General features: G+C 40.1%; 1 protein-coding gene across 1 annotated transcript; it reads right to left on the bottom strand.

The window, feature by feature from the left end:
* Positions 1-725: 725 nt before the first annotated feature.
* On the bottom strand, positions 726-16,101 carry METTL4 (methyltransferase like 4). Its single transcript, XM_026035476.1, has 9 exons — positions 16,035-16,101; positions 14,733-15,721; positions 13,898-13,960; positions 12,647-13,013; positions 12,440-12,509; positions 9,931-10,105; positions 9,703-9,809; positions 8,958-9,046; positions 726-1,777 (listed from the first exon to the last, which is right to left on the bottom strand). The coding sequence occupies exons 2-9, from the start codon at positions 15,123-15,125 to the stop codon at positions 1,632-1,634; spliced, it is 1,410 nt and encodes a 469-aa protein (XP_025891261.1). The 5' UTR covers positions 15,126-15,721; positions 16,035-16,101; the 3' UTR covers positions 726-1,631.
* Positions 16,102-16,384: the final 283 nt, after the last annotated feature.

Genomic DNA, 16,384 nt, shown 5'->3' with positions numbered 1-16,384 from the left:
TGATCTCAGATGCCGTCTTAAAAAAAAAAAAAAAAAAAAAAAGAGCTCAGTCATTCTTGAATGCCTTGACTTGGATCATTCCTTTAGAAGGATTCTGCTGATGAGCTCAAAGGAGGGGAAAGGATTCTCTAAATTTGCAATTAAAAGATAAGGAAGAGACATACATAGGAGCAGTTGCGGAAAAGATGGCATCTTAATTTCTCGTGCTATTTTAAAGAGCACAAAAGGAAAAACAAAACATGCACGGCACTCAAGATTTGTACTGTACTTGATTCTGATGAACTTCATTTAGTAGTGGGTGAAACATCCTTGGGAAGGAAAGGCTACAGGAGAACTCAGAAGCTCTACATAACATAGAAGCTCTAAATATCTTCCAAAAGCAAAAAGAGAGTCTTATTTCCCTTTATACATGGAGTTGTATTTGGTTACCATGTTTTAGGAGACGGTACTCATACGATTGTTAAAAATGTAGGATAAAAATCATATGCAAAAAAAATTTGCCTGGAAGCGACTCTGTGACAGTATTTTCTCTTTTTAGATTATTTTTTTTAAATCTCCATTATGCTCCCATAAGCAAAATACTCCATTGAACAGTAGTTCAATGAGTGGGTCAGTAAATAAGACACTGACAAGTTTTTAATCTTAATTATAAAATTTACTATAAAAGACCATTTACTAACATCTACTTTAATAGCCCATTAGACTCCCAAAAGTGAATTGAATTAAAAAAAAAGCATACAATGCATTTTGTTCCCCATTATAAACAATCACAGCTCAGCTTGTTCACCAATTCTGTTTCTATGTCTGCAAATGAAAAACAGCCAGAGCTTCACAAGTCTCAAAATACATTTAAGAACTAAAAGAACATATAAAAGGCACCTTAAAGTTAAAAAGAAAAGTGAGTTAAAACATAGGACTCACTTGCATGACTTAATCTTTCAAGAAAGTAATGAAACAGAAATTATAACATATTTAAATTCTATTAAATTTCAGTTAAAGACAATGGTTTAATATGTAGAATTTGTAAGCTGAATTGCTCATAGTTTTAAAAGTGTAATTTTATACAAAATGTGCTCAGCCAACAATTCATGTGCCAATTAACACAAGTACTGTTCCTGTTATTTATTCAGAGGTAGACAGAGACAAACATGTAGGAGGATATGCTGTCTTTATAATTATTTTTGCTCAAAATCCATTGCTTTGCAAACACCAACCTTCTTTGGGGAAACATATCCAATTTAGAACTATTTACTTCTCCTGTCACGCTTTAAAAATAATGCATTGCCACTCAAGCATGATACTAGAACACTTATGATGCTCAGATTTGTGACAGCTGCAATGAGAATATAGAACATAGTTTTGTTTTTATTTTTTCCAGAAGTTTGGAATCAGAGATGGTCTTGCACTCTAACATCATTAATTGACTATTTTACTAAAGTCAGAATAAATGAACAGCTTGTACAAACACAGACAGTATAAATATTCTGCCACTTCAAAAATTTTAACTGAAACGCAACAGGTTTCACCTTCTTTTTTTTTTACCCTCCCAGTGCACTATCAGTAACAAAAGCAAGTTCTAGTGCATGCTGGGGAAAGGAAGGAAATTTCCGAGTTAAGCTGAAAGACTCCAGTCAGTTTTCATCCTGCAGAACAGTGAAATAATCAATGTGCTGAAACTTCAGAACTTCATTCCCCCAGCTGGTCCAACCAGGCTGCAGGTTGCGAGCAAACAACTCCAGGCGTTCCGCATCTGGCTTGACAAATTCTGCCAGAACCTCTGTGCGAGAGAAGAAAAAAAGATGAAGATAACAATGAAAAAGGTACAAACAAAAATAATAATAAGCAAATGAAAAACAATCTCCCCTGTGTTGTTAGCAGATGAAAAAAAAAACGGAATGTTTCATTAAAAAAGGGAGAGACAGCAAATTAATTTCAGGTTTTTCATCAACCAGCTCGACTATTTATAGTCAGAAAGTCATTTGAAATAAGTGCCCTTGAGATTTTGAACAATACTGTCAAGGCCTTCAATAACCTTGATTTATCATTTTTCATTTAGAGAAAAGGAATGAGGATTTATTTCAGCATCTACATAGATGACTTGTGAATTTTCACTATTACCAACCACACATCTTCCAAAGACTTGACTCAGCTCCTACAACATGGAGACAACAATTCTAAAAAGTAAAAATAGAATTAAAAAAAACACAAATTGCTTTTAATCTGCTTTGATTAAAGTATTTATTAATAACAACTCTTAAAAGGTAAAATAAGAAATATCAGTTTAAATGAGCATAGCGCTCAAAGGGCTATAAAAATGAGAGGACTCTTTTCCCTATCATCAACTTGGCAACTGAATAAATATCTGTATAACTATGTTGTTTCATTCAGTAACATAAATCTCAAATTTTCTATAATTGGGCATTTATACTGCTTAAACCTAAATAAATATCATTAACATCAGTTGTGTCACTGATTATGACTGGTATTCCGGGAGTGACAGAAAAAGACCTTCGTTATTGCATTTCACCTCAGAAGTACTATTGTATATACAGCTCTTGTTAAATAGGTTACTTGCCATACAGATCCATTTAGCTCATGAGTAAATCAGAGAAATTCTTAACAAGGTTTCAAGAAAAGACTATAAAAACATTTTTTCATATTATTTATATATGCACACATATACATGTATGCATATATATAAAAAAAACAGTAAAGTAAAAGTTTAAGAATATAGCAAGCTAACAGAGCAGAAAAATAAGAACCTATCTATAAAAGTACATGCAATGTATGGGGAGGATTCTGTGATTGACAAAGAACAAAACTCAAGAAACCAGTTTCCTTTTCCACAGGAAATTTTATTCCTTTTTTTTTTTTTTTTTTTTTTTGCACAAATTTCCAAGAAGTTTCTGCAAGACTGTAGCTCAAATTACATAAATCCAGCATGGTATCACTCACCTTGGTCTCTTCAAACTTGATCATTTGAGGAAGCAGAAACACATTTAATCAAGATACATCAGAGCATAAGCACAGAATGTTTGGGGTTTTTTTGGGTGCAATCCAAGCCTGACTTTTTGCATCAGGTTTGCCAGTCACAGAATCCCTGTGTTAGATCTCAGCTGCTCATGTCATGGATTGCTCCTGCTACAGAACTAGGAGCATCCACTTAACATTCTAGCAGGCGGCAGCCCACCCCAGATGTGTTTCCTACTTTCAACTCCGCTTCCTCAAAAGCATCAACCCACTTGAAATTTATTCTCAAATATTTCATAATGGGTGTTTCCAGACTTCCTTATATTTTGATACACCACATGAATCTATTTTCCTCCTCCAATTTTTAACAAATGTCAAGAAAATGGCACAGATGGGTTATCATCAAGGCAGCTTTTAATCCAGAGAATATGGAAACCAGCAGGGATCTTATTTGAAAAACCTGCTCCTTACAGGAGCAAGCTAAAAGGTTTAAACAAATGTAACCTTTGCAGGGAAGAGTCTGGGAGATTTCAAGCAAAATGTACGTTCTGATGGAAGGCTTGCAACACATTGCGACACTGCTGCTTGGTGTGGTAAGAGTCTAACTAATTAGATACCACTTTTCCCCTTTTGTCACATTTTGAAAACTCGCCATAATCAAAAATAATGTAGTATTTTTCTTTCTCCATGCTCTATTTAGCTCAGGATTGCTTGTGCACAACTTGCTGCCAACCGTATAACAAAGGTCTTACAAAAATTCTATTCCCTAGACAGGCTGGACAGTTGGGTAGAGAGGAACCTCATGAGGTTCAACAAGGACAAGTGCAGGGTCCTGCACCTGGGGAGGAATAACCCCAGACACCAGCACAGATTAGGGGTTGACCTGCTGGAGAACAACTCCACAGAGAGGGACCTGGGAGTCCTGGTTGACACCAAGTTAACCTTCTTGTGGCCAAGAAGGCCAATGGGATCCTGGCTGCATCAGGAGGAGTGCTGCCAGCAGGTTAAGGGAGGGGATCCTCCCGCTATGCTCAGCTCTGGTGAGGCTGCACCTGGAGCACTGGGTGCAGTTCTGGGCTTCCCAGTATAAGAGGGATGTGGCGCTTCTACAGAGGCTCCAGTGGAGGGCAAACGATTCTTGGAACAGAGAATTTCAGAGAATGGAACATCTATCTTATGGGGAAAGACTCAACAAAAGCTAGGGCAGTTTAGGCTGGAGAAGACTGAGGGGAGATCTTAAAATGTACCTGAGGGGAGAATGTAGGGAGGATAGGGCCAAACTGCTCTTGGTGGTGGCCAGTGATAGGACAAGGGGTATTGGGTACAAGTTGAAACACAGGCAGTTCCATCTCCAGGTGAGGAGGAACTTCTTTCCTGTGAGGGTGACAGAGCCCTGGCACAGGCTGCCCAGGGAGGTTGTGGAGTCTCCTTCTCTGGAGATCTTTCAACCCCGTCTGGATGCCACCCTGTGCCACGTGCTCTGGGTGTCCCTGCTGGAGCAGGGGGTTGGACTAGATGATCCCTAGAGGTCCCTTCCAACCTCAGCCATTCTGTGATCTGAAAAAAACATGTTGGAGGAGGATGTACTTTTTTCCACAAAACAGAACAGAGATATTGCAGAATGCAAAGCTCCAAAGCTTTCAGTAAACTCTCTGTGAGCACACCCTGTCATCCTCAAGACCCTCTTTTGACCTGAGTGGGCATAACACCATACAGAGCTAACTGCAGGGACCAGACACTTTAAATGACCTTATTCCTTCTATATAAAAATGAAATAAAATTGTTTTATGTGTTATATCCACATCCAGGGCAGGAAGCACTCATTTAAGCATGAAAGTTTCATTAAAACCACATAAATGTCAATATGTATTCTGAAAATGTAGAGATTAAAAATATCATCTCAACATGCAATATGGTAATCAAACATAGTTACTACGAAGCACAAAACACTTCCACATCTGAGAGAAAATTTAAAAACAAACAACAAACCACTCTGTAGTTGATGCAACAGGGATATATTATTCTCAAAGTGAATCTAGCCCAAGATTGCTTGGCCAGAAAACAAAAAGACATAGCCAAGGAACAGGCTATTTCAACAAGAAACAAGACTGTGCCAATTTTCGAATTGTTTTTATTATAGAATTTTAAAAGGAGGTCCCAGGAATCTCCCTCTCTCCTACCCCCAGAGATAGTAATTCAGCAAAAGGCCTTCAGGAAAAATAGAGCCAGATTACATATAATTCAAGATAACATTAGAGTATGATTTTTCTTTGCTTGGATATGGGTATTTACATAATCACATCAGGCAGTAACTTTCACTGCAATGGAAATTAGCATATCAAGAGGGCAATAATGTGGCAATATTTTGTTGGCATAAAATCTCATTATATTGGTTTCCTTGAACATTAACTTCTCCTATTTTAAGTTATAAATTATGGCCTTTTTGCTAGGGTTTTTATGGCTTTTATATCATCAGAAGGCTATCTGAATACACACAAGGATCTGACTTGAAGCCCTTAAGCAAACTCTGCAGTTTCTCCCCTGACAACAAGTGAGAAGACTTGCATCAGTAGGAAGATTAAATAGTCATTTTTCTACAATAGGGATGTTTTTGTTTGTTTGTTTTATTTACAATTATCTCCTTTCATTTACCGACAAAACTAACAGTAAGTGGCTTAAACATATTATTCATGATCACTTGCAGGTGTTATGAGCCCTAAGAGGGCAACTCAGGCACGTAGGTATCTAACGCTCTGGGCTACGCAGAGCCAGTGCACGCCAATAGACACAACCTGGGTCTTCTGGGAACCCCCCACCTTCTTCTGGGGCGCAAGCAGGACGTCAGGCAGGATGCCTGCTACACCCCAAACACGCACCTAAGGGGTGTGCTGTCAAAAATGCTCTATAAACCAAAGCAAGGAACTATTTTTGAGACAAGCAATTGCTTCACCTTATCTTTTGAACTGCCATTATCTGCACAGCAAGTTCTGAAGAGCAAAGTGGGTATATAAAGTGAAAATTACTTTGTTGGCTTTTTATTGTCCGATTTGTGAGCAACTGTGATTTTCAAGGGAGAACATTTTGTAGTACACCTTCCAAGGAGTTTGCAGTGTGGAGGCCCTTATTACTCAGTTTGTCTAATCCCTATTTGGAGTAAGACCAGAAAAAGAATATGAGAAGCTCAGGCAAAATAACTGGTTTAGCAGCCTTGCATCTTTCCTGAGTTTCAAGTTAAACAACATGTCAGTACTTCCACAGATAATTCTAATAGAAACATTACAAGGTACATAAGAAAAACAAAATACATTTTCTTTTTACTTCCAGGAAACATTTATTACACAGCCTAATATGGCTCAGACTTCACTCAGATTCAGACTTCCCAAGGGGGTTTACCACTATTTCCCACTGTACTCTTTTGCTGGAAAACATAAAGGGGCTAGAAAATGACCTAGAATTAAGCCTAAGTTTTTTGGGCATACTTCTACATGGACATATTACTTCTAGCAATAAATGCATTAAATTTTGGAGGTGAGACAGCTATAACAAGATAAATCTATAAGGCAGAAGAAGGAGGGAAAAGAAATTTGAAGTTCAATATTGCTTCATGTCTATGTTACAGAATACCTTCTAGGCCTTCTAAGAGCAATGCTGAATTGAATTAGGAAGAAAACCTGCTGTTATTTGAATCAAACCCATGAGTGATAAAATTTCATTTTAATGCATTTGCATAAAGCAGTTTAAATACATTTACAATGACATATTAAAGCTCTAAGCACTAAACACAGCACATGCATCAAAACCCCCTACAGTCGCAATTTCAGAGTTAAATGCACCGCAGGAACCCAAATGTCCCTTTTTGATGGCTTGCTTTAATCTGCATCTTCCTCTTTCCAGAGAGAGATAAACTATTATACCCAGTCATTAAGTGGCTACATATGTACCAACATACAGCCTTTATAGTAGTAACAAGAAATAAAAGTGCCAGGCAGGATCAGTAAGCACTAATATTTTTGGCTTTGTTACTACTTAAACAAAGCATAAAGAACATGAGTGACTCATCAAGTGTCCTTCTCCCTCATTGCCAAACCTCTGATTCTGTTCAAACTTCCTCTGAACCACACTAGGACGTAGCTCAGCTGCTCTCTAGTGGCCAAGAACATTGATCGTTAAAGTGACACCCTTCACAGTACTGAAGTCAGAGTATCAGCTAGTAGCTTTTGTTTTATGGTCTACATTTCATTCCATGATCCTATTCTGAATGAAGCTGCCAATGATGTAGATGAACATGTATTTTTTTCTTAAAATGTGCAAATCATTGAAGCAGTTCAGAAGTAAATTTACTTATTAGATATATAAATACTGCACAATGATATCAAATCCTGACATTTAACTGGAGACTCAAGAAACACATACATAAAAGTTGCACAACGTTTATTTCAAACTCATTCAAGGGTTTGACTTAAGGGATACATCAATATCGTTTCTAGATTCAGTACCACAAAAAGGAACAATCCCAAGGACTATTCTGGCATTAGCTCTCTCTATATCTCTGGGTATCTCTATAACATACACAAGCTGCTTTGTTGCACCCTTGGATATCTCACAAATTTCCTGTTTGTGTCCAAGTGTATTTCTAGGTATAAGTTTTCTGAACAGGCCCTCCACGGCTGCCTCACAAATCACTATCCTACCCTCAGTTTAAAGCAACACACATACTTACTGCACACAACTTAATTCTTAAAGATGTAGTGACAGAACAGTGGGCAAATCCTCCTGGAACTGTTCTTTTAAACTTAATAAAATATATACCTATTACATGTCTTGGAATAGGTATATATGTGGAAGCCCAAAATACAAATTTTAAACCCTCCCTGGAAGTATTAAAACAACCGTTAGAACTAGCATCCTAACTGAGGCTTATTTTGGGGAACTGGCTAAGGAAAGCCTGTCAGTGCAACAAAAGGAACACACTCGGGGCCAGCCACAGGCTACGACTCCCTTCCTCTAACAGCAGTGTGCATTTCTTCTACATGCTTTCTTTGACATAAATATATAGCACCACATGCATCTGGAATAACTGTAGATCTGCTGAGACTTCTCCCCTCGGGGGAAAATTCTTCCCTTACAGGATGAAAAACAAGTATTAAATATGCTGCTTACTATATCATTGTAAGGCACTCGGGTGCCTATGATGATGAAAAAGAAATATGACTACCTGAGAGTAGCACCTTTTTCTCTTGGAAAAAGTAGCCCAAAGCAGATTTTCTCCATAACAATGTGTATATAGAAATGCATGATACAAAAACTTCTAAATACTTTGCACTAAACCCTGGGAAAAGCTGCAATTATTCATACTCATTCTAACTAGTTGACTAAGTCACTGCATCGATTCCAGTTAAATAAATAAGGCTTCTGGGAAATTAATTAGGTATGATTTATTTTCTGCAAATTGTTAGCAGTTTTTAAAAAAAATTTAGGTTTTTTTTTGTATTTAAAGGCACATCTGTATTGCAAGCATATAAGCAACTCATGCAGATATAAAGAAATTTCTTTCATCATGACATTAAAAGAAAGAACATTTTTGTGAATTATATAAGAGATACTTAATTTTATATATACCCATGGACATTTTTCCCAAGAAGGTAAGTCATTTGAGATACCTTCCTCCATACTGATTTATAATCATTCCTGCAAGTTCCCAAACATAAATAAATAAGCGACTTCTTTTTTGCCTGCCTATCCAAGCATTCACACAAGGACTCACACAGTGAATTTCTACTCTTCACACTCATTTTCAGAGATAACGAATTAGGTGCCTGACATTTTTAGAAATGCTGAGGATCAACCAGCCCTACTGAGCAAAAGTGCTTGGCATGCGGAAAGTCACATTTCATGTTCAGAGACACCTGATTCTAGGTACTTCATTTCAGATACCCAAGTGAAATGTCCTACAGAAGCATTATACTTTAGCATTATCAAAAACATACCAGTAAGAGGGGGCTTATGTGAATGCAGACTGCAGGGTACGCTGACAATTAACTTATGGTCTGGAATTGGAAGCACCTCTTCAGATTTCCTGTTGCACAAACCAGGACAAGATGAATGTAAGAATGAATACGACAAAGGCAGTCTGAGGCTTTCATGGAGCTAGTTCAGATAGGAGATAAAATACAGAATGCTCATTCATTCGCAGTTAAACTTCGGATACATCTGACAGAAGTTAAAGTTGCTCAGCTGAAATGTTGGAAGTATTTGACTAAAAGGACAGTTTATGAAATCACTGAGTCTTTAAAGGATACAAGGCTAACAACAACCATATGAAGAGAGGAAGATCAACCAACATACATCTGTTGGATCTCACTTGCAGAAAAGCACCAACAGCCCCAAAATACCTTCAACTTGTATCCCGAACTCATGGTCTGACAGAACCTGCCAACAAAAGACGCTCTGCCCTCGTGCTCTATATGTGAGCCAGCTCCCCAATACAGGTGCATGTAAGAACAAACTGCAAACTATTTCCACCCTTTAATCTCACTAGAGAATTTTCCTCATCCCAAAGTTAGCAACATTCTTTCTAGTTTAAAAAAAAAAAAAAAAAAAAAATCAACCAGAAGATGACATCAAGGTCATGGGACATTACATAGTATTACACCATTACACCAGTGACACATACAAAGAGAATCCTAGCAGCCCACCCCACAAAAACACATTTACTATAATAGTCTGTCATACCTTAAGGCTTCCTCTACGCTTCCTTGAACTCTCCCCAATACAAGAACTTCATAGGGCTTTTTGTGGGAAGAATCCAAAGGAAATACAAATTCTCCAGATCTGGTAATCTAACACAAAGGAGTTAAAAATACACAGGGAAAACTTCTCACATCCTTTTTTTTTTTTTAATTAGATTTTTTTTCCATTCCTCAGTCCCCAAGAAAGCAATAAAAGCAGTTGGGAACTTACTTTTACCCAGTGCCACTCAGCAAGTGTTTTCACAGACCAATGAGGATAAAGTTCTTCCTTAACAAACCTTAAGTGCTTCTGTCTATTAGTCACCCACGTGACTACGAGACAATTTGGAGCAGCTAGAGCCAACACAGGAATCTGCTTGATCTGCCATGAAGACAAGTAGCCATATCTATGTGCCAAAACAGTGAGAAAGCAAGTTATCATACATCAATAACATAAACATTGCAGAAAATAATAAAAAGGGGATAAAGAAATTACGTGTCTGGAACACTTCATGAGATACCTCCCAACAGCACAAAGATCCTGCAATGATGGGTACAGGATGCCACCTAGTGGCTAAATCTGCTGGATCCCGCCCAAAAAAAAAAAAATCTTAAGTGTTTGTACCTAATGTTCCTGAGCAGAATCTTTATCTACAGATTTCTCTTCCATTTCTGCAAATAATTTGTTGGGGGAAAATTATGATTCTGAGGAAACCTAAAAGACCACATTTAATTTAAGAGCTATCACTTATAACTCAAAACTCTCACCTTGTGCCATAACAAAGCTACTTAATTGAAGTAGCTCTTTTTGCTGGAGTCCACATAACCGTGTTCACTTTTCATAATACATAATCTCTCCTCCGAGCAAAAATAACAGGGGAGCCACTTACAAGTGCAACACTAATTTGACTGGTGAATGAAAAGGTCATAAAAGAGTAATCATTTCTTGCAAAAGTCACTCGGGATTCGAAGTTACCACTCACTGTCAAACTTCTCTGGGTTATTCAGAACAGTTCCCCATACTTTCGGGTTAACTCTGCTCTATGGTGGTGACTGTAGCATTTTCTCTGGATCCTGTCCTGCTCTACCATTTGCTCTTGTTCTGCTGCTCTACATTATTAGTGAGCTAGTGGGAACCTATGCACATTGCAGCATTAGTGGACAGTGACTCGTGGCCTGCTGGAATCCACAACCCATCAGCTGGGTACTGAGGATCCCCGTACAACGCCGTTATGAGAACAGGGACAAAAATAAGGAGGGCAGATAAAACCCAGCAATACTTTCTGGACTAGATCCTAGAGAAAACAAGTGTTTCACATCTGGGTTATGCGGGGGGGGGGGGGAATATCTATGAATAAGGTAGCTGCTTTTCTAGCACTACACAGAATTGCTGCTTAGCATGTGCAGCAACAGACTCTTGGGCATCTGTGGAGCTGCACCTGCAAAAACACAGGGTAAGAGGGATATTCTCCTTGGTTCTGAAGGTAAAAAAGCAGAGCAATAAAAAACAACAACAAAACCCTTAAAACATTTATTCTCCTGCATCGCATAGCCATAATTCTAACGTAAGTGAAATGAAAAATTCTTACTAACATACATATTTATCTCAGTTTTCAGTGCTTTTAGTATCCGAGAAAAGGTGAGCCACCAGTCAGTCGAGATATCTGTGACTGAATGAGCAGCTGTCTGCAGTTCTGTGCTGAAAGCACAAATGGATTTTTGTTTTAGCAAGTGAATCTGATCGAGTTTAGTGTCTAAACAGCAAGACAGGACCGTGGTAGTAGTAGGCAGCTCTGCCACCTTCAGGCTCTGTTTTGTAAGGAAAGGAGGGACAGGCTGTCTGTGTCATGCCTATGAATAGCTAAAATTTTCCTTAGTTATTTGCATAGTTAAGAATGAAACTTCAATGCATTCTACTCCAATTTTCTAGAGACTTTTGTAGGGCTTTCAAAGCAAGACCTGCTAATCAATCTCTTTCTTTGAATTATGTTTCTATAACGTTTCAATAGGTACAGAAAAAGCAGACAAAAAGTGTCTTTATTCCAGAAAGTTCTAGGGCCATATTTTCTGCTTGCCCTTCTTTCACACAGACGCAATTTTGTGGTAGTCAGGAGAGCCCTACTGACATAAACTTGATGTGACTCAGTGGAGAGGCCCAGAAAATTTCAGGTTAATGAATTCATAAACCACAGTACTCAGGACCAGCTCCTATTACACTTGAGGAAAAGTGATAATGCAGCAGTAAAATCCTCCTCTTCCCAATAGACAGAAAAAGACCTAAAATTCTAAATCAAACTTCTAAATCTTCCTTCAGTCCTAGAAATACTTACATTTACTTTAGTGTAAGTAAGTAAGTGTGGAGTTTTATGGCCACTAAAGTAACTCTTGATTTAAAATGAGCATTGAAGGTCCCCCAGGACCAAGAACTGACTCCAGATTTTTCTTGTAAGTATCTCTAACAGTCTCTCACCAAGTGGGTAATCCAAGATCCAATCTTGCAAATATTAGGTTCATTTCAGTGAACAAATTCAGTGAAAACATTTCAGTGACATCCCCATGACATTTTACAGACTTAAAAGATAGGCATATGACAAAATATTTGCTATTTTAACTTACAGTCTTGCACATATACAGTTTTGGATTGTGTCAGTATACTCAAAAGCTGAAGTAAAATGTGTGTAAGTAAAGATAATCTAGTTTCTGTTTTAAAAGGCATAATGCAAATTTATAGTAAAATTTACCGGTTACTCCTTTTAACAGATTTATTTTCCCATGGTGGATCCATCACAATTACATCATATTTTTTCTTGTCTGAAAAGGAAAATTAGAAAAAAAATACATATTTTTAAAACAAAACATACATTAAATCTGCTGGCTAAAAAATAAGGTTTTAGCTACCCAACTACTACAAAGAACACTTACATAGCAGAGTATGCAAATATACTTACAATTCAGCAGTGGCTGTAAACATGAAATATCGGATAAAAGGAAACTGCTTCTGGGTGGCACCAAGTACTTCTGGCCCATTAACATAATCATCTTTGCACAGCTTGAGTTGTTTTCGATAACACATGAATGCAGATCCTGCTCTGAAATGAAGGTTTCATCATCTATTGCTCGTATAGCTTCATGGTCACTGTCATTGATAGCTGGAAACTGCTTTGCTCTTTCACATAACTCAGCCAACCCACAGCCAATGGGTCCTGGAACAACATTCTTGCTGCAATCGAGTTTTGCAGTAGTGCAGTGAAGAAACCCACTTTTCAGTCCTTCCTGGACTAAATGCAAAGTGCCTTCCCAAATCAGCTTCCTTATCTGTATGAAGACACAAAGCAAGAGAAAACAGTCTTTCAAACATCTATACTGGGGAATAAGACATGAAACAAAGCACATTTTGAATTCACAGACTGGAAGAAAGAACTTTGCTAAATACTGAGATCATTGATAATGGATGTAAGTTACAACACAGGAAGTTCCATCTCCATGTGAGGAAGAACTTCTTTCCTTTGAGAGTGACAGAGCCCTGGCACAGGCTGCCCAGGGAGGCTGTGGAGTCTCCTTCTCTGGAGATCTTCCAACCCTGCCTGGATGCCGCCCTGTGCCCCGTGCTCTTGGTGTCCCTGCTGGAGCAGGGGAGTCGGACCAAATGATCTATAGGGGTCCCTTCCAACCCTTATTATTATGCTTTACTAGTAATAATTTTACCAGTACACCACAAACATGAGCCCAGGAAAAAGACCCAAGTTCTAATTAATTTATGATGATTCATTTGTATAAATATCAAAAGGTGGAAAATTCTTTCTCACTAGTGGAGGTGAGACATGTTGGAGCACTTCTGGTCACAGCAGTATAGAATAAACCCAACACAGTACACTGACATCCCAAAGATGACTCTATCTTCAGAAAAGTTCACGATGTTCAGTTCAAAGCAAAATTCATCACTATATAATGTTCAGTAAGGCATAACAGTTAAAGACACTCTGTGAACATGTTTTCCAGCTCTTCGAAATTTCTCAGCTGCAGTCTGACATCTGTTTTGTATGTTAACTACACGTGAAATATTTCATTTGGGGACTGGAGAGGTGACCATCTGGTTAATGGAACAAGCTACAAGAAGAGGACTCAAATGCAATCACATTCTGCATTCCATATACTGCTGCTACCATGTACCTGCAAAATATGCCTTTGCTCAAACTCACCTTTGTGTGGTATTCTAACGCATCCAGTTCACCCTGGTTGAACACACATTTCCTTTTGCGTTTCTGCAGAATAAACAAACAGTGAAAATAAACAAACCACAATACTCAGAAGAAAAAACATATAAAAATAAATTACTTAAATAACATATCAAGTCATAAAATTGGGAAAAAAAAAAGTTTCTTTATCACAAGTATAAATCTATCAAGAAAAAAACTAAATTTCAAAATCTCTAGGCTACTGCAGGCATTCTAAAGACACAAGAGTTTAACAAAGTTATTTAAAATTGCTCACAGGCATTGGAATCTAATGGCATCTAGCACACACAACAGATGGTTCTCATGTCTGCCTTGAGCTCACACTAGTAGATACCCGTTTAGCTGTGAGATGAAGTTTATCACTAACAAGGGAACATTAGCCTGGTCTTCATAATCATGTTTGTTGATTGAAACTCCTGACCCTTAAATTTTGTTGGTCCATAAGGAACAATACTGAACACTCAACATACTGCAAATAAACTCATACGCTCTGTTAATATGGACTATCATGACAGGTTTAAATCCCTGTGACCACAAGCAACATCAGGATAGTTTGCAAGCAACCTACTACACACAAATCACAGGATGCACAACAGTGACATAAAGGAGATAAGGACATCCTCGTGAACACTTGTGTTATATGTGGATCCTTAAAATCACCATGGAAATGTTTCTGTTTCTCCTGCGAAGTTGACGCTCTCCTACACAACTTCAAAGACAAACCCCAGCAAGGTGATGCTAGCGGGAGGTTATTTAGCAGGGAATGCCAGGGCAGACCACAGTGTTGGGGAGAACGCACCTTCCTCGCGCCAGCATCACGATCTCCAGCGTCAGCGCGGGCTCCTCCTTGCTGCTCCAGCCGGCTGCCGCCCGTGTCCGTGGGGATCCCATTCAAGCCGCCCTGGCACAGCCGCTCCGGAGCGGCAGCCTCTATGTGCGGCTTGAAAACATCAAAGAACTCTTCCCGAAACACGTATCTAGTTTTTCCTCTTCTGCCTTCCAGTTCCACAGCGCCTCCAGGCGCGGGATCATCCCCCGACGCGCAGGCAGTCGCATGGGCAGCGGGGTCACAGGGATGGAGAGCACCTCGAGGAGGATGCACGAGGGAGCCGTGCGTCTCGTAGCCGGAGCGGCTGATGAAGGAGAGGTGATCCAGGAGCCACCCTGCTCCCAGCCGCTGCACCACGGACATCCTAGAGCCCCTTTCCAGCAGGGGAAGAAACACCCTTTCCCAGGAAGTGGAGCGGGTCTTCACGCTCACCTCTGGAGCAAACCCTTCTCTTTTTGGCCCCTTGATGACTCTCTAGTGACTCTTTTTTTCCTGAGTTCAGAATTACCACTGTTCAGCCCTACAGTGCCCATCTTGTGGAAGGCATTTCCACGCACGTGCAGGACACACCAACCGCTCGGCAGGAACTTCTGCCTTCACCCGGCTTCCCCATTATGCTCTGCAGGATCCTTACTTCGTCTTTTTGACAGCAGATAGATTTTATAGCTCTTTATCTAGTATAAAACTACTCTTAAGATCACTCCATTAGTGGGTTAGAATGTGTTGTGGTACCACAACAAATAGTACAGTCTTAGAATTGGTGTCACCAGATGCAGGAGCAAAAACACGAGCAGTTTTCACGTGCTGCTGAGCAAGGCAATCGTGTTTTTATGCATCTTATGTATTTCTGGAGACTCTCATTTTTGAGAAAGCAAGTTGGTTTCTTGTTTCTGTGCAAACTGAGGCATAGGAGCCTTAGAACTGTCTGTGCGACCGATGCTCGTTAAGCAGTTTTACAGCTGTTAGAGAGAAACACAGAGTTTGGGTGGGTGGGGGGGGGGGGGGGGGGGGGGGGGGGGGGGGGGGGGGGTGGGGGGGGGGGGGGGGTTCAAGCTGACAAAACTCCTCACAACAAGGGAAAAAAGAAAAGAAAAAGCTGCTTTCAGAGCCTAACGGCTGCGTTTCCCCACGAGCCCCGAGGCGGGCAGGAGAAGCGAACCCCGGTAACGCTGATACTGCTCGCGGCCACCCCCGCCGCCCCCACGCGGCTCCGCCGCCCTTCCCGCCGCGGAGCCGGCGCAGCCCCCGCGCACGCGCCGTGGCCGCGCTCACCTGCAAGGAGCGCGCCCACACTGCGCGCCGCCATCTTGCTGTACGGCAACCTCTCCTGCCGATACCTTCCGGGGGCACCTGTGCGGGAGCCCAGCGCGGTTTCAAAAGGCCTTTCCCCTCTCTCCTGCCCAAGGAAGAGCGGCCGTAAGAAAAATATTTTCTGTATACGTACGCATGTAAAAACCCTACACGCGGTTCTGCGTATGACGTGTGTATATGTGTGAATGGCAGCCCGGCCAGCGGAAGCGACAACAAACCTCCTCCCCCCGCCCCATTTCCGCTCTCACTCGGCGCGGCGCTGTGACGCAATGCGCCCAGGCGCGCTGCTGACGTAGTCTCTGGCGGGCGGA

The sequence above is a fragment of the Nothoprocta perdicaria genome, unplaced genomic scaffold (genome assembly GCF_003342845.1).
Source record: "Nothoprocta perdicaria isolate Ctin4 unplaced genomic scaffold, notPer1 scaffold_16, whole genome shotgun sequence".
Classification (NCBI taxonomy): Eukaryota; Metazoa; Chordata; class Aves; order Tinamiformes; family Tinamidae; genus Nothoprocta; species Nothoprocta perdicaria.
This window is presented reverse-complemented; position numbering and strand designations above follow the sequence as displayed.